Here is a 25094-nt window from a genome sequence, read left to right as displayed (position 1 = left end):
CCTTGACAAGCTGGAGAAATGGCTTGGCAGGAACCTCATGCAGTTCAACATGGAGAAGTGTAGAGTCCTGCACCTGGGGATGAAAAACCTCAAGCACCAGTACATGCTGGGGGTACATCTGGAAAGGAGCTTTGCAGATGAAGAGCTAGGGGTCCTGGTGAACACCGTGTTGAACATGAGGCAGTGATGTGCCATTGTCACAAAGAATGCCGACTGTATCCTGGACTGCATGAGAAAGATTGTTGACAGCAGGTCATCTCTCCTTTAAGGAAAGGCTGAGAGAGGTAGCACTGTTTAGCTGAGAGAAAAGAAGACTTAATTGGGGATCTCATCAATGTGTACAAATATCTGAAGGGAGGGTGCAAGGAAGGCAGAGCCAGACTCTTTTCAAGTGGTGTCCAGTGACAGGTCAAGAGGCAATGGGCACAAACTGAAACATGGGAAGCTCCATCAGAACATCAGGAAACATTTTTTTACTGTGAAAATGATGGAGCACTGGCACAGGTTGCCCAGAGAGCTTGTGGAATTTCTCTCCTTGGAGATATTCTAAAGATGTCTGAACATGGTCCTGGACAGCCTGCTCTGGGTGACTCTGCTTGAGCAGAGTTTGGTCAAGATGACCTACAGAGGTCCCTTCCAATCTAATCATTCTGTGATTCTGTGTTCTTGTGGTATCCATCTTTCCCTAACTCTTTCATCACATCAGTGCAGAACAACCACTGTGGCCTGGTAAGGGGGAAATACAGAGAGGTATTATGGACCTTACTCCTTCCAGCCAGCTGTTTACCAAAGAAACTTACTAACCTGGAGATACAGGTGAGAGATGATCATATAGCAGAGATACATCCAGATTCTTGGCAGACAGTGATAGATTTACATGTGGGGAGATCTCTTCTGTGTTAGGATTTGGAGGGTACAAGTGATGACCTAAGATTTTTCCCCCCCGGTCAGCACACCCTCTATAATAACAAATAATGAATGTCATTCCCATGGTATCTTAAAACCACAACTCCAAATCTTCCATGGTGTTTTTGGAAGGAAATAATAGCATTTTTTAACAGTAGAGTAATTAATTAAATGAAGGAAAAGATTCTTCTGAGTCTTTCCATACATTTGGCTCTAGACTAAGATGAAGCTTGAAAATGAAACACTGAAAATATTATTTTTCGGAATATATTGAACTTGTGAACTCTGGGAATTACTGACAGAGCTATAGCACTTGTACATGGCACAAACATTAAAGTGTAGTTCACTTTAATGTGATGGCCAAGTCACCCATGTTAAAAACAAACCAGTGGTCCAAAACCATAATAAACCAATTACCAGCTCTCCTGGATGATAACACAACAGTCCATTTAATCGGTATTCGGAAAAGCTATTTATGTATTATCACTTGCCAAAAGACTTGCTTCCAGCTTTCTTCCTACTTCTTTTCCAAGAAAAGTAGGATCTCCAGCTAATTTTACCCTGCTTGGTGAAAGATACAGCATAACAAAAACATTCTCTTCAAACGCATCCATTTATTTTGACATTAATTCATCTCAAACAAAAACCACATTGAGAGGAAAGAAAAGGTCAGCAGAATAAAGTAAAACAGATCGAAATCTATCACCATGTCTGTCAAACATGCGGGCAGAAACATCCAGCAAACCAACTAACCAGAATCCAAATTCCACCAGTGCCAGGTCCAACTATTTTGAAGGATGGTGTGAATCCCCCTACACACACACACACACGCACACAAGACATAAGCAAAGAATATTTCTGTCTCTGAGAATGGGAAAAAGAAGTTGCAGTTCACAGAAGCCCTGATGTTGTGCTGTCTGGCTTATTGGAAATGTTCTTGTCTCAGCCAGTTTGTGAAGAATTCAGTAACACCCCCATGACTTCACTCAGTTCTTCCCAATTATATTTGACATGGTCAGAATTTCTGTAGTGAACTGGCTATATTTTTGGTTTGTTTCTGTGACTATATTTACTGCTTTATTCAGGAGAGGTATGTCGTGGTTTTGGCTGGAATAGAGCTAATTTTCTTCACAGAGGCTTTGTATGATGCTGTGTTTTGGATTTTTGATGAAACTAGCAGTGATAACACCAATATTTTAGTTGCTGGAGGAAGAGGGGGGGACGTTCAAAGTGATGGCGTTTGTCTTCCCAAGAAACCATTACATGTGATGGGCCTGCTTTCCTGGGAGTGGCTGAACACCTGTCTGCCGATGGGAAGCAGCAAGTGGATTCCTTGGTTTGCTTTGCTTGCACACATGGCTTTTGGGCTTTTGCTTTACCTAGTAAACTATCTTTATCTCAAGCCGTGACGTCTCACACTTTTACCTTTCCATCTCTCCCCCATCCCACCTGGGGAGAGTGAGTGAGCAGCTGGGTAGTGCTCAGCTGCCCACCGGGTTAAACCACAACAGGCGAAGCAAACCATCAGCTACCTGATCTCAGACCCATGCTTCTAAGCGTGCTGTAACATCCTCCTCCTTCATGCACTAGGCAGCCATCTGCTAACATCACCAGCTGCCTCGTTCTGTATATCACCCTAAATGATCCCCAGCACTCTGTCACTGTGGTGTCAAATACTACCAGAACCCAGGCAGATGCATGCTCACGGTGTGCTGCACTAAACAAGAAGGTAGGCTCAGTTTGTCATTTTGCTCTGTATTGTTTCTGACTAAACTTTTCTGCAGAAGACAGGCAGACAGTAAAGCTTGGGAATAGAGGGGCTAATCCCCAAATATTTCCTCTGCTTTGAAATAAGATCTCTCTAGCATTTGGTAAACACCGCATTCGAAAGTTCATTACATTCAGAAATCAATTTTTATATAGGTTTGATTCCTCAGGACATTATAGTTTTTCTGTATATTCCTGCCTTCCCCCATTGGAAGTTTTTCCTAACCGAAAGGCTCATAGTGAGATAATTTATTGTCTTAACCACGGATTTCTGAAAGCTCTGGGGCTGAAATGTGAAGGATTGTGTTTCCTGCTTTGGAAAGACATCATCCTGGAAAGTAGTGATTTCCTTTGGAGCTAAACTATGTGAGTAATTTCCCCTGGATCAGGAAGGACTTGGGACTTGGGTCCTGCCACTAACTGGCTCCACCTGGCTTATTATTCCATCATCTCTCTCCTAGAGTTATTCTCCCCTATCTATTGCCAGCTCTCTAGCCTGAGTGGCCTCGCTGAGCTATAAAAATCTTAGTTTCTGCTGCAGAAGAGTTGAGCCAGTTTCCCAGGGAACAGCACTGGATAGAGAGTGGATTGCTTCCACACACATTGGACTGTGTCTAGAGAGTGGTGTTCCCAGCATAGGGATACCTCAGTCATTCGTCTGAATCCTGCTGCTAACAGTAGTCGTCAAGGGCTGTGAAATTCTGATTCCCAACCCAGCCATATGGAAATACTGTATGTACAATGAACTGCGTTTCTGGAGCTGATGGCAGGTTTGAGGATTTGGGTGGTGGCATTGGACAAGTGTAGCTGCAAGGACATGAGGTGTATAGATACAGAACCCTATTGATGAGGGCTTTATTATTGACTGCTGCTTCTCAGTGGGGCTGGTGTTGGTATAATGGGTCAAACTGCAGATGGGTGTAAGTACATTTTGGAGCTGAATGCAGTGAGATCAGGATCTGGTTCTATGGACGATGGTTGAAGTGCCAGGAGACTGATGAAGTAAAACTGGGGCACAGATCCCTGCCTCAGCAGACAGCTACTGTCATGGAGCTCCAGAGAAAGAAGCTGAGAACTGTGGCAGCTCCCTACATACACAACAGGCAGGGACAAAAGAGCTGCTAGTCATACGCCTCACCTGAAATTCTGTAAGCCAGGAACACATTTCCCAGAAAGGTTAGTAAATCTGGACAGAGAGGAAATTCACCCAGGCTCTGAAAACTGGACTCAGGACTGTGTTACATTACAGAACCACAGCAGTTGTGCTGGAAGGAAAGTTTGGCTTCCATTTTTTTTTGCACACATACAGACTGTGAATCAACAACTCTGAACATTTTTCTCTTTGCACAACGGTAGTTCTTGAATCTGAGTAATCAGTATGAGATTCCATAGCAGACCACCCAATGCTCTAGAAACTGCCAGCATGACAGAATTAATTTTAATTTTTTCACTTGAACATACTATATTGGCTTTTTTTCTCACGACACATCTGGCCCAAATGCCCAGATGTCCTAGAAGAATAATATTTCAAATATTTTCAAATTTGTTTCCTGTTTTAGTAAGTGGAAGTGAAATCTTTTGCATTTCGCTGGCATGTTCCTGAAGAGAGCTTGATGAAAATATCCCATTTGTCAAAAGTCAAGATCACAAACATGTACCACTGAGATGAATTTATATTGCTCCTTTCTCCCTGAGTCTCTCCTCAGACTCCTGTTGCCTTTGTAAGCTCCATATCCAAAAAATAGCAGACCATAAAATGCAGAGCAAGGTGATTGAAGGTACAAGTCAAAATGTATGGAGGTAGAGCAAAGGTCTCTCAGCCTTCTTCACATGATGAGCCATTGGTCATTAGTCAAAACGAGCCTTGTCACCACTTGTGGAGAGCAGAGTGAAGGCAGTGCTTCCCTTTGTACCCATAAACTTATACTAAAAGTTATTACATAACCCTACTGGGTATGTCATATGGGGACAGTGCTTCCTCTGGAAAACCTAGGATTCTCCCGTAAAAAGCAGGAAAGAGATGCAAGGGAATGCTCAGCTGGTTCCTGTTAGAGGAAGAGGAAACAGTAGTGCTTCTTCACATATACTTTATTTAAGAAGTTCCTGGTGTTTTTTGAGAGAAGACTCCGAGTGCTGTGAACCAAAGTTTCAACAAATGGAAAGGACAAGTCCCAGTGCTTTTCTCTTGCACACCTAAGCAGTTCAGAACAGAGGCAAGTTGTTCAGATACAAACACCTGCATAAGGTTCTAGACAGCAGAACATTGAACCTGGCAGTATATTTGTGCTGACCTAGTATAGCACCTCTCCTCACAAAGAGCTAACCCTCAGAATAACCAGAGGTATGTATATTTGTAAAACCCTATAAGTTTTTATATATATATATATATATATATATATACACAACAAAGGTAATCCAAGATTTTTTTCTGTGATTAGACAATCAGATTCAGGTTGATATACTAAAATGATGTATGTAGTTATTTGTGTGCTAATTGGACAAGAGAAAATAAAACAAGGTTCATCTCTTTCCAGTCTCCCCCTCCCTCCAATTCACTGAATCCCAAATCAATCTGTTACTCAGTGACTACGTCATAGACTACATCTATGTTGGCAAGTACAGTGGAGTATGGGAGAAGACCATGACATAGTTGGTGTTGGAGACCTGAGGTCCAGAACAAAATGCATTTCAGGTGCTTTCTACTTCAGATTACCTCTAGTGTGATTCCAGGGACTAAATGCTGCAGTACACTCCCACTGCATTTCTGGAGCACGTCTTCCAGTTAACTTCATCCAGAAGGAACCCAGTTTATGTGCTCCAAGCCAAGGCACTGCTGAATACAGACCATTGGAAAATTCACGTCAAAAGTGTATTCCTGATCCAAATTAAAATGCCAGTGTGAAGGCATCCTATGTGAACTCATATAGAATCAGGTCTTAAGCCTCTCTCTCTACAAACACACTTTCCACAGACCTTCTAGAAGCTGTCAGCAACACACTCTCAGATGCAGTCTAAGACACGTTATTCTTTTCCTTTTTTTTTTTTTTTTTTTTTTTCAGAACAAAAGAGCTAGAAAGTTAGAAGTCAGCTGTCAGCATTCAGAATAAATCTAGATCACGGAATTCAGAAATGGAAAATCTTTATTAAGTCATTGACTATATTGCTAAGACTCTGAAATTCACAATATACTCTTTAAAACTCTGTCCACCTGAGGCCTCATTTGATATTCTCTGGACAGAAGCAGTCATCTTTAATATCACTCGATCAATATCAGCTGCTTTTTTTTTTTTTATGAGAATGAAACTTTGAGACATTTTAAGCTTAATAGAGTCCTGTTTGGACTGAATGGGTGATCAGCCCCAGAAATCTGTGTGTGCAGTGTTCTTCCTTACTGCCTAAGGGAGAGTGATTGTTATGCTACTTAGTAACCTGGAGATAGCAAACAACAGGAATGATTTATTAATGTTTCCAGCGTGAGTCCACTTAATGAATACAAATACCACATCCATGCAAATGACACAATATCTGCCTACCTACGTTCATAAAGGGGAAATGAGGATTTAGAAAGAATTTAAGAAATGGATGCTTGTGTTCCTTCAGAAACTTAAGCCTTCTGATAATCCTCAGAACATCAGATTTTTATTTTCGTTCATCCTACAATACAAATGAAGAAGTACAAATGTACAAATTTTTATTTTAGTTCACCTTACAATACAAATGTATTGTCCCTTGCATCATGGCAGAATGGATAAAGGAACAGCATTAGGTAGCTGTAGAGTGGTCCTGATGCCCAAAGAAGAAACTAAATGACAGGATGGCACTGTACTGCCAAGAAACCACAGAGAACAAACCACCATACAGCAGCACTGTGTCTGTATCTCATAGATCATCATCTCTCATGGCAGAGAAGTCCAAGCTAGCTGGGAGCAAGCTGGGATATCTGTGTGGTTCACCTTGTCCTGTGTTGTGATAGCAGAGCAGTGGCTGCACCACAGTCAACAAATGCTCTCCTACTGGTATGCAACCATGTCTAGATGCTTCACTCATCAGTAAAGAAATACATAGCATCAGCAAGAGGAGGTAGCAGAGATGAGGCCTAGCTACACACAAGAATCAGAGCCATGCATGATGGAATTGCTGACAACAGACACAGATCTGGCTGCTAGCTCCCAACCCAGTAACATAAATATCACTCTCTCTGGTTTCATATGAATGAATACAGCACATGAATAAAAGATCCTGAGGGTGACCATGCCTATCACATATCACAGCAGTTCATTAACTCCTTCACAGTGTTTTCAGAAAATCCTGCACAACTAAGTCAAATTTATAACACTTATTTTTGCTCTTATCTCTTGAATATGAGAGCATGTATGTACCCGTGACTGGAAAACTACTGCAGTCCAAAAGAAAATGAAGTTTCAAATTTTCTGTGAGTTTGGTGCTGATCTTTAGAACACTTTTAACCAAAACTATGCGAGGTGATAATGCACCTAAACACATTGAACTGCTTGATTTCAAATGACACAGGTGTTTGAAAATGTGTTGCATATACTTAGCCGCTAGCACATCCATGTGAAGTATCTGATACAGCTTGCATTCAGTGTGAATTAGAGCTACTAATGAATGGAATGGAATGGAATGGAATAGGTTTAGTTCAGTTGGAAGGGACCTACAAAAATCATTGAGTCCAACTGCTTGACCACTTCAGGGCTAAAAAGTAACATTTCTCACCCCTCTCTAGAGACTGAGAAAGTTTTTGAAGGCACAAATAACAAATTCTGAAATCAGTGGAAATTAGATGCTAAAGCTTCCACCTGTGACATTGCATATGTTCACTGTCCATATGCCACTCAGTAGTATTTACTGAAGGAACAATGCAGGTATTTGTGTGCAGGCAGCTAAGATTTATATTGTGAGATGCACATGCTGCACATAACAGCTTCTTTCTTCTCTTGCTGATCAAAACATAATAGACTTGATTCAACCTTCATTAAAGAATTGACAGTCACTGTTCTACTTACTTCTCCTAGTGCCAGTTCACCAAAATAGCATTATCCAGAATAAGGGTGGGTAACTCAGAGCCAAGAAGATAAAGCCAAGTTTTCACTGTTTAAAATACTTCAAGGAACCATCACCTTTGCTGCTGTTAAAGGGTGTTTTGGGGGATTCTTTCTTTCAGATATAAAAAGTTCAGGGAATCCCTTTCCTGCTTCAAGCTTCCTGGGGGAATACAAAGTGTGCATGGGGGAACTGCATTACCTGTATTACCAGAAGACTAGAGGGCAAAGGGCAAGTCTCCATGCACATTTGTTAGAGGACATCAACGTTTTGGTAGTGCTGTTGACCCTCGTCCAAGTTAAGTTAGACAAATAATACAATCAAAATGTTTAAGTGAAGGGATTTTAACAAGAATAGCAATAGACACATATTGGGTTAGACAGCAATCTAGACTGAGACATGCAAATATCTGTGTTCTAGAAATGCAGCAATTTAAGCTTCTACCCTTTTCACAATGCCTGAAATATTAATGTGTGAACATATTGGTACCCACAAATCTCCACAGAGTGTTTCGTTGAAACACTTAAAATTCCAAATTTCCATACTTCATTTATTTTTTGCCCATCATTTGACAATGATTTACTGTTGGCTGTTGTCCCAAACACCCTTCCTGGCCTTTAAAATGTCATTACTGGCCTAATTTACACGAATGCTTAGCATCCACAAATCCCATAGGCATAAAAAATGAAAAGCAGGCACCCAGCTTTTTCAGAAAGCTGTTGTAAAAGCCAAGATCTGTCTTCATCAGACAACAGATGAGGAGAAGAGATCTGGAGTGTGCTTTCTGAGCCAGGGCTCCTTCTCTTGGCCTCTTTGCACACATGGTTTCCTCTTTAACAGCTCCACTGTCACGTCAGCTTTCTGGATGCTCTTTTGCTGCTACTTTTTCAGAAAACCACCACTCAGCCACACATGATCCAGTCAGACCCAGCTCAGCAGTGTGTCTCTCACCATTACTAGCTCTGCACCCACTACACAGCCACCGCCCAAGCCCAGCTGAGTTCCAGGCCTGTCTGCCTCCACCGGCCTTGCTCTGTCCAGGCCCTGTTCTTGACTCCAGGTCTGAACACCAAACATGATCCTTGCAGAGAGAAGTTTCACTGAAGACAATAACAGTTCCCATGGGCCCATTGGAGGCCTGAAGCTTCAATTTCACCAGGCACGTGGAGTGCCCACCAGCTTAGGGTTGATACATAATCAGAACATATGGCACCTTGCACACCAAGTCATATTCCCCACCCTTCCCTGCCAGGTCAAACCCTAGCCCAGTGCTTTCTGCCTGTAAATACATAAACGAGCTCTCTGGTCCCAAATTGCACTTGAGTTTAGCTTCTCCTTTCTCTTTTCCTGACCTCAACCTTGACCGTAGCCCAGAAGTCTCTGTTGGCCCAGATAAGCTGAATGACTATTGCAGTTATCAGGGGAAAATGTCAACAGACACCCTAAGAGGCCCAGCCTCAAATTCAGTTCATCAGCTTGTCAGTTAAAAACCAAATCCCAGCTCTGACCCTAATCCATGGTCTCTGCCAAGAGATCTAACATAACCAGCTGGCCTTTGCTTGAGTCAACCCCTCAGCCTTGCCTGGTAACCTCTTTGAAAAGGACAACTATAAGTTTGGCTCATTGGCCCTTATAATTTTAAGCCTGCTCATATCCTAAATAACCCTTTCTAGACCTGTAAAACAAACTCTCTAGATACAAGGGAGTACAGTTCCTCAAGACAATACACAAGTCTACACTCCTGCAGCTGCAATTCTGTTTCTCTGTGAGATGGACACACAGCATATCTTTGCTTCTTCCTCTAGGAGTTCAAAATATAATAGGGTTGATGCCACTTACAGTGAAAACAGTTCCCACAGCTCCTATTGAGTGTTAGGGGTGCATGGTTGGGGGCTATAGGGGCCAAGCTTTCACAGATGGAGATACTCGGCGTTCTCAGGAACTTCAGATTCTGGCACAGGTGCTTGACATCTCTCAAAATTCAGCCCTGCATAATTTAGATGTTGAAACTGTGAACAGATTTCCACACAGGTAGCGTCTATGAGTTTTGGTATTAAGAATTACCTGAAAAATCAAGACACAAACATATACATTGATTTGAACTTTTATGAGCATATAAATATATGAGCATATAAAGCATAAGCATTTTACATTTACATTTTCTCCTTGCACAGAGACCTTCCCATTGAGCAGTACTATGATGTCATCCTGCTGAAAAAAAGTGATGTGCGTATGAATGACGATCTGTAATTTTAAACTGCGTGTTACCCAGATTGTGAATTTAGTGAATTTAACAGCAAACTGAATATTCATTCCACTCTGGTGATACTATGCATATGTGATATGAAGTGCACATATGATTTGTGAAATCTGAAGGAACACGTTCTGTAAAAAGGGATAAGCTAATAAATAAAAAACAACAGCAAACACAGCTAGAAAAGAAATTCAGAATATGGCATTGTGCCCCTTCAGTTTGGTGTCTTTTCAACAAGGGTCTCTGAATTGGTTTTACAGATCTTCCATATTTATCAACTTGTAATACTCAAAAATACTGTCCTTTCTGCTAGTTAGAATCTAGATTAAATTGAAGTAACTGCAGTAACCATGACACCGTGTGTATTTCAGTCCATTTTTCTGGTATACGTATATATATATAGATGCGTTTTAGGAGGAGGGTTGGCAAGGATTGTTTTCCTCGCTGCTACTGCTTAAGAGAAAGATTGAGTGAATTTGGATGGGGCTGCACTTCTGCAATCCAACATTTTGCCACTTGATGGCACCAGCAAAACATTTAACATTGCTCAAACCACTGAGATTAATTTAGCTTAAAGTAATTTAAAGTTTAAATGTAAATTCTTCAAATGCAGAAAATGAAAGAAGCTACACCTCTCATGTCAGCATTAATAGCTACAGCACATTAGAAACCTGAGAATAATTCTGTGATTTTTTTTTTCAATTATCTTTATAGGGCTGTGAGGGGTATTGTTTGACCCCCACCAGTCTCCATTTAGCCCCCTTGCATGTGCGGTACCTGCTCCCCATTTTGTGCAGACTCAACACACTCCAGAAAAGTGGGAGAGCTAATTGTAAACAAGCCACAGAAGCTACACAAGGAAACCTCCCACCCTGCTCTTTGTAGTCAACTGCTCTTTGCAGTCAACTGCTCTTTGCAGGCTCTTCTTTTTACTACCTCATTACAGTAAGCAGGACAAGAAGAGTTGAATTTGGTTACCTACAAGAGTGCACAGGCCAAGACTCCTTCATACTGGGATATAGCATATGGCCTTTCACCAGCAATGCACATTAGAGGTATTGGCTGTGCTGCTTTTGCATAATTTGATTACAAGCTACAAGGAAGTAGCAAGTTTCCTTGCAGGTTTCTTCCTGCATATCTCCCAAGCACTTAGTGACAAGAACTGGCCCATGACCTTTTGAAATTGTGCATACACTCCAAGTTTGAGATATACAACAGATGCAGAAACAGGCTCACTCATCCTTTAACACTGATCACTTACATGGGTGTTTGTTTCTTTTACGTTGCGTAGCAAAACTGGTTGATTCTGGTTTATTTCCTAATCCATCCCAGAATGGGATGGAATACCAGAAAACAATTTGGCCCACTGTGACTTGCTAGTCAAATAATTGTCCTGTTACATCACATGTATATTGGTATCCATGAAACAGCAGAAGCACAGGCAGATTGTGGAGTAAAATTTAAAACTGTTCTTTGCACAGGGTAGGAGTGTTTTCAGTAATTCCTAGGCTGCTCAACCTGAAATGCATCTTAGTAAAGGATGCTCTGAGACCTGTTCACTTCACAGCAAGAGTTTTCATCATGCCAGTTGCTTACCATAATGGAATATCCACATACTCAGGACAGGCACATTTCTGGGGATTTGATTCAGTAAGAGGAAGTAACCAGGAACTGCTCTAACTATATGGCCTTGTGCTGACTATATAAGGAACAAGGAGGTTTTATATAAGCATAGGTTAGACTCTGCCCCCACACATACTCAAAAGTACACAACCTTGGACACATTATTAGCACACTGATGTACTTTCTCCATTATTTTGCACTCACATCTTCATCTGAAACATGCTGGGTCTCTAAAATATGTTATGGTTTATGTTTTGTTCTGGTTTAAACATTTGTTTCCATTTAAGATTATATTTTCTTTGTCTTTTAAAGATCTTTAAATTGAAGGAAAGAGTGTATCCTTTAAAATGAAAAGTGAAACACATGAAAAAAAATCTGTCATGTGCATAGTTCAAGGTCTTTCAGAGCAAATATTCTTCCTGCTGTCAGAGACTATTAAGCGGTGACAGCCACATAGAACCTTTCCTGAAAAATGACCATTGAGTACTGCTCTGCAGGTCTACTTGGGAGCTGTTAATACTCAGTTTATTTACCTTATAGCCTGTGAGGGCTCCTTTGAGCCATGACTGTCTTTTGCGGGAAATGAATTACCAGACATTTGCAGTAACTCTGTACACCTTCATGAGACAACTATGCTTTTGCCTTAAATATGCACCCTACATATCCTTGTGCAGTCCTGCATTAGAATGAATCACTTGGTTTGCACAGATGTATTTTTGCAAGTGCATTAGCAGTGGGCTACATGTGCCATCCCTGTCAAATGTACTGGAGAAAAGTAGTTGCCTCCTTCCATCTAAAGGTGTTATGAGTCCTCAAGTTCACATCAAACAAGACCATAAAAATTCTGAAAGGCCTTGAAAAACATCCTTGAGCCATTGCTAGAACCTTAGCAACACACACACACTGCATCAGTGCATTTACAACTGTCCTTCCAAAGACAATACACACCAACAAAGTTTTGGGTGCATTCAGCAGCACCACAGAATGAATCAAAACTGTGTTTTCTCCACGTGGGTTTTAATCTGCTTTCACTGCATATCATGCCACACAGCAGTTCCATTCCTCTGCTTTTGCCCCAGCTCCCTGAGCCCTGGTGGTTCCCTGACGTGCAGCTCAAAGTGCCCAAAGCGCACTCATTGCTAGGAAAATGGGACAGCGTCCAACGGGACCACTCCCTGGACTTGTTCTGGGGCTTTCTGAACTGGCAGCATAAGTCCCTCCATCTTGAGCCTGACTTCTTTGACCGTGATAGACTCCATATTCTTTGTGGACTGAGCATAAAGGGGCAGATAATGATTACTGAGCAACTGCATTTTGTGTGACACCAGCAGACTCCAGTCTACTAGAAGTTCACTGAAAGCCTCTCAGACCCAAGTCTGGAAAAATTACTACTACTTTCTTCCTTTCCTGTTGGAGCTCAACCTTTCTATAGTGCCATCCATTCTGAGTGGCTTCAGGACTGATAACCCAGTCTGAGTTTTAAAAATGTAAGGGACACTCTAAATAACTGGACACCTTTGAAAATGTAAAGCCTTGCTGGCTGTTACAACCTGAGCTCACAAAGCTTCTCTGAATCACAGCAGTCATGAAAATGCATAGTTATCCTTATTTTATTGGTGCCTCGTGTTACAATGAGAAGTGATCTACAAAGGTATTTAAACAGTTCTGCCATGATAGAGCACAAAGCAGGCTTATTCTCCTTATACTTGCATATTTGTATCAGGAATATGTCCAATGAATGCAATGAAAAATGTAACAATTCACACTGTAACATAATGTGAAGGGAGAATAAACACTAAGAATTTTCCTCGATGTCTAAAGCACCGAGCAATTTCTGTTCTAATTGTAGAAATGGAAAACCAATTAGAAGTATCTATGGAAAAAGCATTTAAAGATTGTTTTTCTGTAAGTGTGGCTATTTATGTAAAAGCTTTCATTTTTCAAGACAAAGTTTGAATCAGAGTCCCAGACCATTATAACAGTATACAAATGGTTGTCAAAATCCAACACGTAATATTTAAATGCTGTTATCTTTGTAGCATCACGCACTAAAAGGGAAGCAGATCTTTTGCTTAGCTCAGCTGAGGCATGAGTTATGTTGGCATGGTAATTTGGGAGATGTAGCACTTCTTGGTGATCACACTGAGTCCCATAGAACCACAGCAGAGACGTCACAATGAAATGCACAAATACTGCTTGTTGTATCAGAACAACATGTGAACAAAATTATCTGGCACATGGAAGTTTATCTTCAAAAGAACCATTTCAGTGTGGAAAGAAATGAGCACAGGATTGTACTGAACTTCTTTAGGCACCTTCTGCTAGGGAATGAATCCTGGACATCTCTCTCCTCACTGAGAAATATGAGGGGGTTTGGCAATATGAAGATTTTGGTATATGGCCTGTAGAATCAAGAAAGTTCAGATGAACACCATGCAAATAATAAAGCTTAAGAAAAGATTATCATCAGACAATTTCTCCTACCCATATAAAGACCCTTTCAAGCAAGATCAGGTAATTTAGGCTTCCTCATGAAAAATGTGAGGATTTTACAGCTCTAGGTGAGCCACTTAGATTTTTTACTAGATGATAAGTCCAGTAATAAAATTGTCTTTTTGTTTGTTTGTTTGTTTTTCATTATACCACACAGAACCATTAAGCAAAGTAATTATTTTTTTTTTTAATCTTAGACATTTTTCTGTCTTGGTACAATCACCAAGAGACTCTTAGCTAGCCTCAGTGATGAAATTCTTGCCCTTTAAATTTAGTGTTTTCTTTTGATTGCTTTTTAAATATTCATTTGAAGCATAAAATAAGTCTCCATAGTAAAATATAAATAATTTATCAGCATGGAATTAATAAGTACTTTCCCTGCAAGTGTGAATAGGATACGTTTTGTGTTTTGCATTACTGATTTATTTTTACTAATAGCACATGCAGTTGTTAATTAATATGGAGTTTATTACACAGAAGTATAAGAGGCTAGATTTTTTCCCTCACTCCTTTTAAGAAGACATTCTGCATACCACTTGTTCCAGGCACTGTTTCAGCCTTTGGCACCTAGCAACACCAAACATTTCTCGTGGAATGAGTGATACCAGTAAGAATATTGCCTGCGCTGCTTACACATTGATTTGTCCCTAATGTATATTGATTGCACTGATTCAGATAAAGTATGGGAGGTGCAAATGAAAGTGGGTCATTTCAAGTAACTCACTCTTTTTCTTCCCTAATACAGGCTTCGTAAGCCACCAAGCAGTTTGGCTAAGTAAGTACATTTCACCTTTATTGTACCTTATCACTTCCTTAATGAAATAAAACGACAAGACCTTTCTCTTATAGCCATAATTGCACAGTGTAAGTTCCTTGGCAGTAAGCAGCAGCAAAAAGCTCTCTCTCAAATGAAGCATATAATGATAGGTTTAGCAGGTTAGCAGTGTTTGCCCAGCACACCCACTCTCCTAACAAATACTGATCTTGCTGACTTGCCTATGGGCTAATTGGGTTTTCTTGGCTGTGTTGTTCATGGCCTCTTTACCCAACGAGAATGAAAGTATGCAAATCTAATGTATGTATAAAGCAGATTTGGGAGAGGGAAGCCTAGGAAGAGCTCAGTTTGGTAAAACAACTTGTTACCTCATGATGGACTGACTCAGGAATGGATGAATTTGGCTCCTAATTAAGGTCAAGACTTTGCTTTCAGCAGCACCTGGGGAAAGGCATTTGCTCTCAGTAAGCTGCTGCATGCAGTTGTGGTAGAATTTAGAAAAATCCAAAAGGGGTGCTATTCTCTCTTAATGGAATAAACCTCATTTAAACCTTTCATTTTCCTCAGAAGCCTTTTATTTTCCTCAGAAGATTCCTGTTATTTCAGGATTTTATTTTTTTTAATTAGTCTGTCATGAAAAACTGAAAGCTGAAAACAACAGCCACAGCAACCTTAGAACTCTCTGTGAAGTCCTGGTTCTCAGTACCCCATAAAGCTCTCCAGTTTAGCTTTATCCTTCTTACTCTCATAAATAAATACCTCCTTATACACAAATTTTGATTTCGCATGCTCAAACTCAGCTACTATTAATTTCAATTGCAGCTGCGCAAGAATTGGAAGTTCACATTTCCCTTCCCTTAAGCCACATAACAGTAAACGTGAATTGGTCTGACTGTTTACATACAAAGTTGTGGTTCTTTTCTTGCTGAGGAACAGCATAGGCAATAAAGAAGCAACTCCTGATTCCTTCTTTCTTTAAGCTACTCATGGGAATGCTCTTTCATGCAACACCCCATTAAAAGTGATATTTGTAAGGATGCACCATTTGATTGTGATTATTTTATGGCAATAAATGGTTGGCAACTAACAAAGCCACTGAAGTCATCTGCAGAGCTAACAAGAGTATTAATTATTCTGGTTTTACATCAGTGCCCTAGCCCAATAGTCCTAGTCCTAGTCCAAATGGCAGATGACACTGCTTCCGTTGTGATGGGTTTTCTTCACTCATTACTCTGCCCCCCCCCCCCCCCATCTCTTTTCACACTGTTCCTCATGACAGTCTTTCTTTGCTTACCCCTTTCACCTCTGCCGTTTTTGGAGTATACAGGGAATAAATTTCCCCTGGAAAGATTTCTCATCAATTCTTCAGTCATTTATGATTTCTGGAGTGGGCACCTCCCTCTGCAGAGCAATCCTGCCCTGCATTCTATCAAGGGCAGAGTAAATTCCTGAATATGATGATCTCTGATATGGTTTGTGATAGAGTCACGACAATTGTGTTGTTCTGAAAGACTTATTCATACATAATTGTAGCTAACAGGAAGACTATAATGATAGAAGCAAACATTTTTACTTGTATTTGGGGTCTGACAGAGGCATCCTTTCTCCATTTTGACTGGGTCCATCTTTAAGCATCAGGGAGAAATTGCTATAACCAACAGACCCACTTCACTGTTGGACTTCACTGTTGAGAGGCATAGCCACTGCGCCTTCGACTGGGGAGTGTCAGTGGCCCGGGTATGCAGTTCTGTAACTTGCAAATATAAATTTAATGATTCTCTTTCATGTAAGCAGACAATATAGGAGCAGGCAAGGGAATGATCATTGTGAATTCATGGTAGGGTACAAGCAAAAGAGGATTAAAGAACAAAGATGTCACCTTCCTGCTTCTTACTTCTCTCCCAGTTCTTGCGAAGTGTCATATTTAATGCTAAAGCTCTGTGAAATGTGAAATAAGGAAATGTGAAATGTGAAATAAGGAAATTTTCTTTCTTTCCATTCATCCTCCTGCCAACTGAAACCAATCCAAGACCGCTGTGACTGCCATTTCCCACTTCTCATCCCTACCAGACACACATCTCTACGTATGCCATGTTCCCAAACTTCAGATCACCTGAGGATCGAGACACTGGGATCGATGCAAGCAATCATCAGCCTTTCCACCCCAATATCCCTAGCAATCCTTATGATGTGGTTGTTCTAAGGAAGACCAAAGGTAAGACTGCTCTCTGAGGATTTATCATTTATTCTCTGAGGATTTATCATTTATTCTTGAATCTTATTTAGAAACTCTGCTTAAGTCTTGTGACTCCTTTCTAATGAAGCTCCATACAGCCAGGATCTGAGAATATCAGTGACCAAACTAAGCATCTTGCCTTAAATTGGAGCTCTGCATGCTGATTGTTGCATTCTCCATGGGAGATACCTCAGCACTGAGACTGATGAATTAACCTCTGTCTCATATGAAGACCTTGTAGCCTCAGAAGTCAACAGAGCTCTTAAAGATCTTAAGTGTTATTCCCCATAAATATGTATCATTCAGTGTATCTGATACCTTCTGTCAGGCAAATGATTCTTCACAGTCTGAGGGAGTGGTGGGGAAAGGAAAAAAATGCATCAAGAGGGATCAAAAACTAACAAATTCTGGGCAAACGCCATGTCTGCCACACCTTTGCTGAGGACAAAAGTTACCCCTGAAAGAAGTTCTGAATGATTTAAAATATTTTACCACCATACAGATGGTGGAATGAGGTCTAGAATGACATAGTAACTGATTTTTACAGAACACCATGTAAGCCGTTGTGACGTTATTTTTTATCCCCAGCAGAATTTTGTCCTGGGAGTGGCTTACATAATGCATCAGATGAAAAATTTTGCTTTTCCTTGGGGACAGTCTACTGCATTGGGATTCTGACAGGTAGCTCATTCTGGATGACTCTGCTGATCACTGGCATAAACTGATGACCAGTCTTTAGCAGCTGTTGACCACAGAGGCTCGGGGGAATTTGGGACAGCAGAAAGCCAGCACCACGGCACTGCTCCTCAGAAGGGGTTTGGCAGTAACTGTGTGGAACAGAAGAAGCACACACTGGTGTGTCTAAGAAGCTCTTCAGTACTGTAAAAGATGATAACGTTAAGTAGTAGGTTAATTTGCACTAATGAGCTGCCATTCCCAGTCACTGCCAGTACTGTACAATTACGTATATAATTGGATATATGAGCCATTTTTTTTGTGGGGTACTTGTACACCCAAACCAAGTATCTCTCCACAGAACATATAACGCCAGGAGTAGTCATTTTCAGTCGCTTTTCAATGATCATTTTTCAATGTAAGAAACATTAATCACATATGCGGAGGTGGGTTTATTGTGACTACAAAGCCTATTTTTGCACAACAGAAAGATCATTGGAGGCCAACATCTATTTCCAGTAAAGCTTAGCAGGTTCGGAATTACTAGCTAAGGAGGCAGCTACTGCTGGCACTCAGAAAAAACTTTAACTGCATTTGCTGTTCCCTCCGTATGGTTTGGTTTCCTTAAAGATCAGGATGCTCCACTCCTCACTGACTGAAGCAGAAATCTCTGGTTAAGTACAGATGGCGCAGATCACATGTGGGTGACTTTTACCACTGGAAGGTTATGTTTAAAAATTTTCACAGCAAGGTTATGTTTAATTTTTTTTTGCCCATTCTACATCTTGCTTCTACAAAACTCAGTAATTATTATGTAGTCAATGACAGAACCAGGGTTGGAAACAAAGCTCTTGCAAGCATACACTGCAGTTTCATTTTTATCAGACATCTAGAATAATTCAGTTATTCTGCTGAAGGTGACAATATGAGTACAAAACCAGCCTCACAATTCATCAAACTTTATTGTTTGCTGTTGTTGTTTGTAAAAATCATGCACAGAAAATGCAGTATGAATCTGCTGGTGTGTGAATTAATCCAAAGCTCCTACAGTTGGTCATGGGCATGTGTCAGTCAGCTCTATCAGGGGTATAAGATCCAGCCCTCAGCAACTTGTCACCACCATCCCCTCTGCCTGAGACAACTATCTGGTGGTGAAGATGGTTTCTACTGTCCTTCAGCCTAAACAGTTGTTAAACAGCTGTTCTCTTCCTACAGGGATATAGCCTGAAGTTTGATGACAGATAAAAGCCGTGAAGAATGTAGGAAAAGACAGTGGTAAACAAAGAAAGATACAGCCTTTGGAGACACACAGTCTTATGAATGTGGCAGGGGAAAATCAAAGTGGCAGTCCATTTTCAGGCTGTTATTGTGACTGCAAAAGAAACTTTATATAGCATGTAATGTTCTGCCTTGGTGTGGCTACCATGCATAAGTTGATTCCAAGTTCTTTGAACTGAATTCAGATGAATTATGTGCCTGTTAAATCTTCCTATTTGAGCAGAAATACTGTACTGAAGATTTTTATTAGCATTTTCTAATATGCTAACTTAGCATACAAAGCATACTATGGGAGGGATATTTTAAACTTTTAAAACATTATTTTTCTATGCATTTGGTTTATGCCTTACCTGTTTCTTCTTATCCTTCACCTTCCTAAGTTTGCTGAGGAAAAGGGTCAAATATACTATCCAAATCCAATATACTATCCAATCCAAGATGGTGGCCCCTAATTCCACTTTTAAAGAGCTAGAACATAACCTCTCTCCAAGAACAACCAACATGCTACGAAACACTCAAAGGGCTCAGGGGATCACAACCTACAGTCGGAACTTCACAGGTAAGCAATTTTTTTTTTTTCATTTACTTGGAATAGCAACGAAAGACCACAAGATGTCACCCTCTAATTCTCTCTAAAAAAAATAAAATAATTTTTTTGTCATTTAGTAACAAAGGTCACAAAGACTGTAAATTATCTGAGATTTTTCAGGGGTGCTGAGTGCTAATTTTCATTTTCCTAACTGATAAAAACATGTGACAATAAAATATGTCTCCATTAAGGAAGAGGTCCTATGAATCCCCTTATACTGCATGACTATATCGTGAAAGCAGTTGGCAGACTAACTGGAGAACTAGGTACAGACGTGGAACTTGTAAGTACTGCCTTTACTAAAAATCTGATGCTTTCACCACAGTAATATTGACAAGAGTATTACCAGATTCAACTAAAAGAATTAAGCCTTCCCTTTAATAACACTTAAATGCAAGGCAAGAATCATTCTAAGAGAAAGGCTAAAGTTCAGTATACTAAATCACTCCTGACAGAGCTGCCTGACAGAACTTATGTAATGGATTAGTGATTTGTTCAGGGTATGAGGTGCTGGGGGTAGGTTACGGTGATATCTGCATATTTTTTTTATCTTATCATTTAAAGTTGCCACCAACTCATGACAGCAATTCAAAGGACCTTTTGCCTTGGAAAGTAGAAGTAATAGCCTCCATAAAATGAGTTGGCAGCTCTTATGAACCATGCAGTACTGCAGAGACTGAAACATACTGGCTAGACATTTAGCTGGTGTTAATCAGCACAGCTCCACAGCTCCACATCAGCTTATTGTCTTTATTGCACGTTGCTTTATTTGATAAGTGACTTAGTATCTATCATTGCAGACTCCTATGTCCTTACTAACTATACCAGTTTAAGTTTGGCAGAGTTCCTGTGATTCATCCTTCTCCATTTATGTGAGTGGTTTGCTTTTTTTTGTCCCTAAGGATGCATCAGTAACATTGCCAAATTCTATTTCATTGCAAATACTTACTTTTAAGAACATAGGCATGAACATAGATAGGGAAACTCCATGCTTATTGTCTTCAAAAATTTTGATAGTCACTGTGGCCTGTATGAAAGTCTAAAAATACTATTTTATTAAATGCTACCCATGCAAACAAAGCATAACATTGTAGATATGAATAGCAAATCAACTTGTTTTGCTTTTTGCTAATGCATCATTACCTGTAATGGCTTAAGCCCTTTCAGTGACACCTGCACATTGTCATGCTGAGTACGTACACAGTTATAATTGTTACCAACTAAGCGATTTTGCATGTAAAACAGATTCCTGCTCACCCTTTCACAGCACTGCTGGCTTTACAGTACTTGCAGTTTCAAACTTCTTTGTCTCTAATGCCTTCATATGTGATTGCACAAATATATGAGAAGCAGGGCAGCCATCGTAAGATGCTGTCATTTTCTTTTTTTATAGTCAAAAAATTGCCCTGGATAAAAAGTCCCCAAATTGTTGTGCTTTTTTTCTATTTTTTTTTAATTCCAAGAAATTAAACCCCTTCTGAAATGGTATTTACAAGTCTTTGATAACTGAATCGGAAAAGTTGTCTGGCTTTTTCTCCAGCATGATGAAGAAACAAATGTTTTGCTTTGTAATGATGAAAACTTCAAAGAACACCTTCAACAGCTTGTCTCTGGAAATGAAAATCCAAAGAAGCAGCTTACATTAATTCAAAACAGAGCAGTTTTATTGTCCTCTGGCTTCCAAAGTGTGATCAGTAGAGGCCATGCTGATTTATCTGAGCAACATTATCCCACTTAAAAGATACATACATTAAATATCAAAAATTCGGACTGTTCAGCACAGTAGTTGCTGAAGTCCACTCTTTGGGTACAGGACTCAAACATACTTTGTATGAACAGTCCCTATACAATGTAGCTTTGACTCTGCACTCATATCTGAAGCCTGGACATGGTAAATGACAGATACAGGGTAACAACATTCAAGCAGTGGTGCATTGCCTATGTCATTGATGAAGACATTGAAAAGCACCAGTCCCAAGACAGACCCCTGAGCAACACCACTCGTCACTGGCCTCCACATGGACATAGAACCACTGACCACTACTCTCTGGGTGCAGCCATCAAGCCAACTCCATATCCACTGGATGATCCACCCTTCAAATCCATACCTTTCCAATTTAGAGATAAGGGTGTTGTGTGGGACCACGTCAAAAGCCTTACAGAAGTCCAAGTAGATGGCATCAGTTGGTCTTCCCTTGTCAACTGATGCAGTCACTCCATCATAGAAGGCCATCAGATTGGTCAGGCTTAATTTGCCCTTGGTGAAGCCACTCTGGCTGTCTCCGATCACCTCCTTGTCCTGCATGTGTCTTAAAATTGACTCCAGGAGGATTCATTCCATGATCTTGCCAGGCACAGAAATAAGGCTCACCGGTCTGTAGTTCCCCGCGTCTTCCTTTCTACCCTTTTTAAAAATAGGAGTGATGTTTCCCTTTTTCCAGTCACCAGGGAAATCATGGGACTGCCATAATTTTTCAAATATAATGGAGAGTGGCTACATCAGCCAATTCCCTCAGGACCCTGGGATGCATGTCATCAGGTCCCATAGACTTCTAGTTGTTAAGTTGCGTCAGGAGGTCCCGAACTGGCTCTTCACTTACAGTGGGAAGGACTCTGCTCCCCAAGCCCCTGCCTAGAGGTTTGGGGACTCAAGAGACATTGGAAGCCTGACCACTAGTGAAGACTGAGGCAAAGAAGTTGTTAAGTACCTCTGCCTTCTCAATATCTGTTGTTAGAAGTTCTCTGTCTTCATTTGTCGGAGGCAATATGCTCTCCTTAGTCTTTCTTTTGCGGCCAATGTACCAGTAGAGCCCCTTCTTGTTATTCTTTGCATCTCTCACCAAGTTAGGTTCTGTCAGTGCTTTGGCTTTCCTGATCCCATCCCTACACATCCGGAAAGTGTTTCTGTACTCTTCCCAGGACACATGGCCCTGTTTCCAAAGTCTATGCATTTCCTTCATTTGCCTAAGTTTGACCAGCAGGTCCTTTTTCAGCCATGCCAGTTTCCTACCTTCCCTGCTTGATTTATTGCATATGGGAATAGAGAGCTCTTGTGCTCTAAGGAAACTACCCTTAAAGAGTTGCCAGCTCTGATCAGATCCTCCGTCCCTAAGGACTGTGTCCCAGGGGATCTTGTCCACTAATTCTTTGAACAGCTGGAAGTTGGATCTTCTGAAGTTCAGGGTGCTGACTTTGCTCTTAGCCAGGCCCATTTCAGTCACTGTTTATACTATCATACTGTTTAGAAGACCACAAACTGGAAAACAGATGCTTACAGAAAAAAACGAGATGACAGCACAATCTAATTATATCCATTTGCATCTTGTGCATAGGGATGGAGCAGAATTATTTTGTCTTTTCCAAAGCATAAAGACCAACTCTAATCTCTCTATATGGCAGGGCAGTAATGACTGTCTGGACTGATTCCCTTTGCCAGCCTGTTTTGCATACTGTCAGTGAAGTAGTGGCCAAGAGTGACAAAGTTCTCACACCTGGCACAGTACTCCAAGTTCCTAGGAATAATGCTTCCCTCATTTTCCACAATGTGAGGCAGTAAAGATAGACACATAACTGAGTAAATTTCACTAGTCCCAGAAAATGGTTACACCAATCCCTGCTAAAACAAGAGACTTAAATTACAGTGTTAATTCTGTTCCTTCCTCCATTAGAAAGAAACATTTCTGTCTAGTCTCTCTCAAGTGAGACCTCTTGAAGGCCGCACTGCACGTTTACTTCAAGGCCGATGTCCCCACGAATCTATTCTGCAAGAACAGTGCTCCTGCCAGGAGCAGGCCCAACTGCCTCGCCGGTGTTACCAGAAAGATCATTATCTGGATACAGGGCTGCCAATAAACGAATTTCAGAAAATCGCTGACACGATTTTTTTTTTATTGATAGTCACTGTCACTGTCACTGTCACTGATAGTCACTGAGGCAAACAGAAGCACTGTACAAGAGGCAGTTTTCAGGAATGTCTGAACTTGAATCCCTTCCAAAATCTGCACATTCCCTTTTCTGTGAAGATTTCAAGCCCAAACATTTGGACCAACATACAGTATGGGAAAACCCAGTTAGCCTAAATAAACCAGTCTTACCACAGGATGTAAACAGCGAGGGAAGAAGAATTGAATTGCACGACCTCTGGTATGAAGAAGCAAGTTAGCCTGCATGGAGACCAGAGAGGCAAATAGAGACAGCACTGCCTGAATGGATCCCTGGCTATGAGGTTCTTGAGCGCCAGACAGCACTGCTGGAGCTGCAGGATTCCTTCTCTAAGACAGCAGCACTAAAGCATTTTCATGATTCTATAAATGGAGAGACAAAAGATCTCAGAGATAACATTATTGAGGGAAGGAGACACAAATTCTATGGATTCAATGCTTTTTATTTCCATAACTGACACATTCCCTGGTCTTTTAAAAATACTAACAAATAAAAAGTAATTCAATATAACATGTCTATTCTTGTGTACTGGTTATGGCTGAGATAATTTATTGTCTTCATAGTAGCTCACGTGGTGCTATGTTTTGCATTTGTGATGAAAATACTGTTGATAACACATCAATGTTTTAGTTGTTGCTGTGCAGTGCTTGCACAGAAGTAAAGGATTGTTCTGCTTCTCATGCTGCTGTGCCAATGAGGAGGCCAGGGCTGCACAAGCTGGTAGGGGACACATGAACGACAACAACAACAACAACAAAATCACCAAACGCATTATTTTTAAACATCTTAAGTCCTGTTTGCAAAGCCTTTCAAAAATAAGAACAGTGCAGTGAAAAGTTTACTGGAAAACCACCTCATGGATTACCAGCTGGTTTTGCAAAAGGGATGCAAACAATAAGTTTAAACTGCTGTTTTCTGTGAGCTAGGAGATCAGTATCACTGTTACCAAAAATTCAGTAACATAATTAATATTGGTTCAACGAATACCTTAAGGAGCTAGAAGCCAGGTGGTGACTAGGAAAGCAGAAACAGCACATGTGCATTTCTTTTTGTTTGTTTGTTTGTTTGTTTTAACTGGTTAATTAAAAGAGGGATTATTCAATTGTTTCCCAGAGAGGACCTGAAGAAGGAGCACAGTACCTTTCTACTTTTATCAAGACTTTCTTCATTGCAGCCTTCTAAGTTGTCCCATTGAGAGATCAGATATATTCCCCACTCCCTTCAAGCAAATTTTCAGCGTTTAGGGTTATTAAAATCAGGGTTTGGGATTATTAAAATCAGGGAATTTGTTACATAACAAGAAAGACATGAGAAACTGAGCTTCTTCTTTCTGGAAAACAAACAAACAAACAAAAACCAACCAACCAACCAACAAAGAAACAAATAAAATAGAAACTACAACTTAGTGACAAGTATATAAAATATACTTGCTACAGAAAAGTCCTATCAGTCCTATCAGTCATTTATATCATATGTCTATAAGTACCATAACGAA

At 40.5% G+C, this 25094-nt stretch overlaps 1 protein-coding gene across 1 annotated transcript; it reads left to right on the top strand.

Moving 5' to 3' along the window:
* Positions 1 to 49: 49 nt before the first annotated feature.
* Positions 50 to 24056, top strand: C2H7orf31 (chromosome 2 C7orf31 homolog). Its single transcript, XM_040550420.1, is given in 11 exon segments — positions 50 to 183; positions 7856 to 8031; positions 9437 to 9439; positions 9911 to 9980; positions 14850 to 14879; positions 16910 to 17094; positions 18278 to 18308; positions 19449 to 19627; positions 19849 to 19940; positions 23326 to 23539; positions 23590 to 24056. Coding segments are annotated over 11 exon segments (1581 nt in total).
* The last annotated feature ends 1038 nt before the right edge of the window (positions 24057 to 25094 follow it).

This window comes from Cygnus olor, chromosome 2 (assembly GCF_009769625.2).
Source record: "Cygnus olor isolate bCygOlo1 chromosome 2, bCygOlo1.pri.v2, whole genome shotgun sequence".
In the NCBI taxonomy this organism is placed as follows: domain Eukaryota; kingdom Metazoa; phylum Chordata; class Aves; order Anseriformes; family Anatidae; genus Cygnus; species Cygnus olor.
This window is presented reverse-complemented; position numbering and strand designations above follow the sequence as displayed.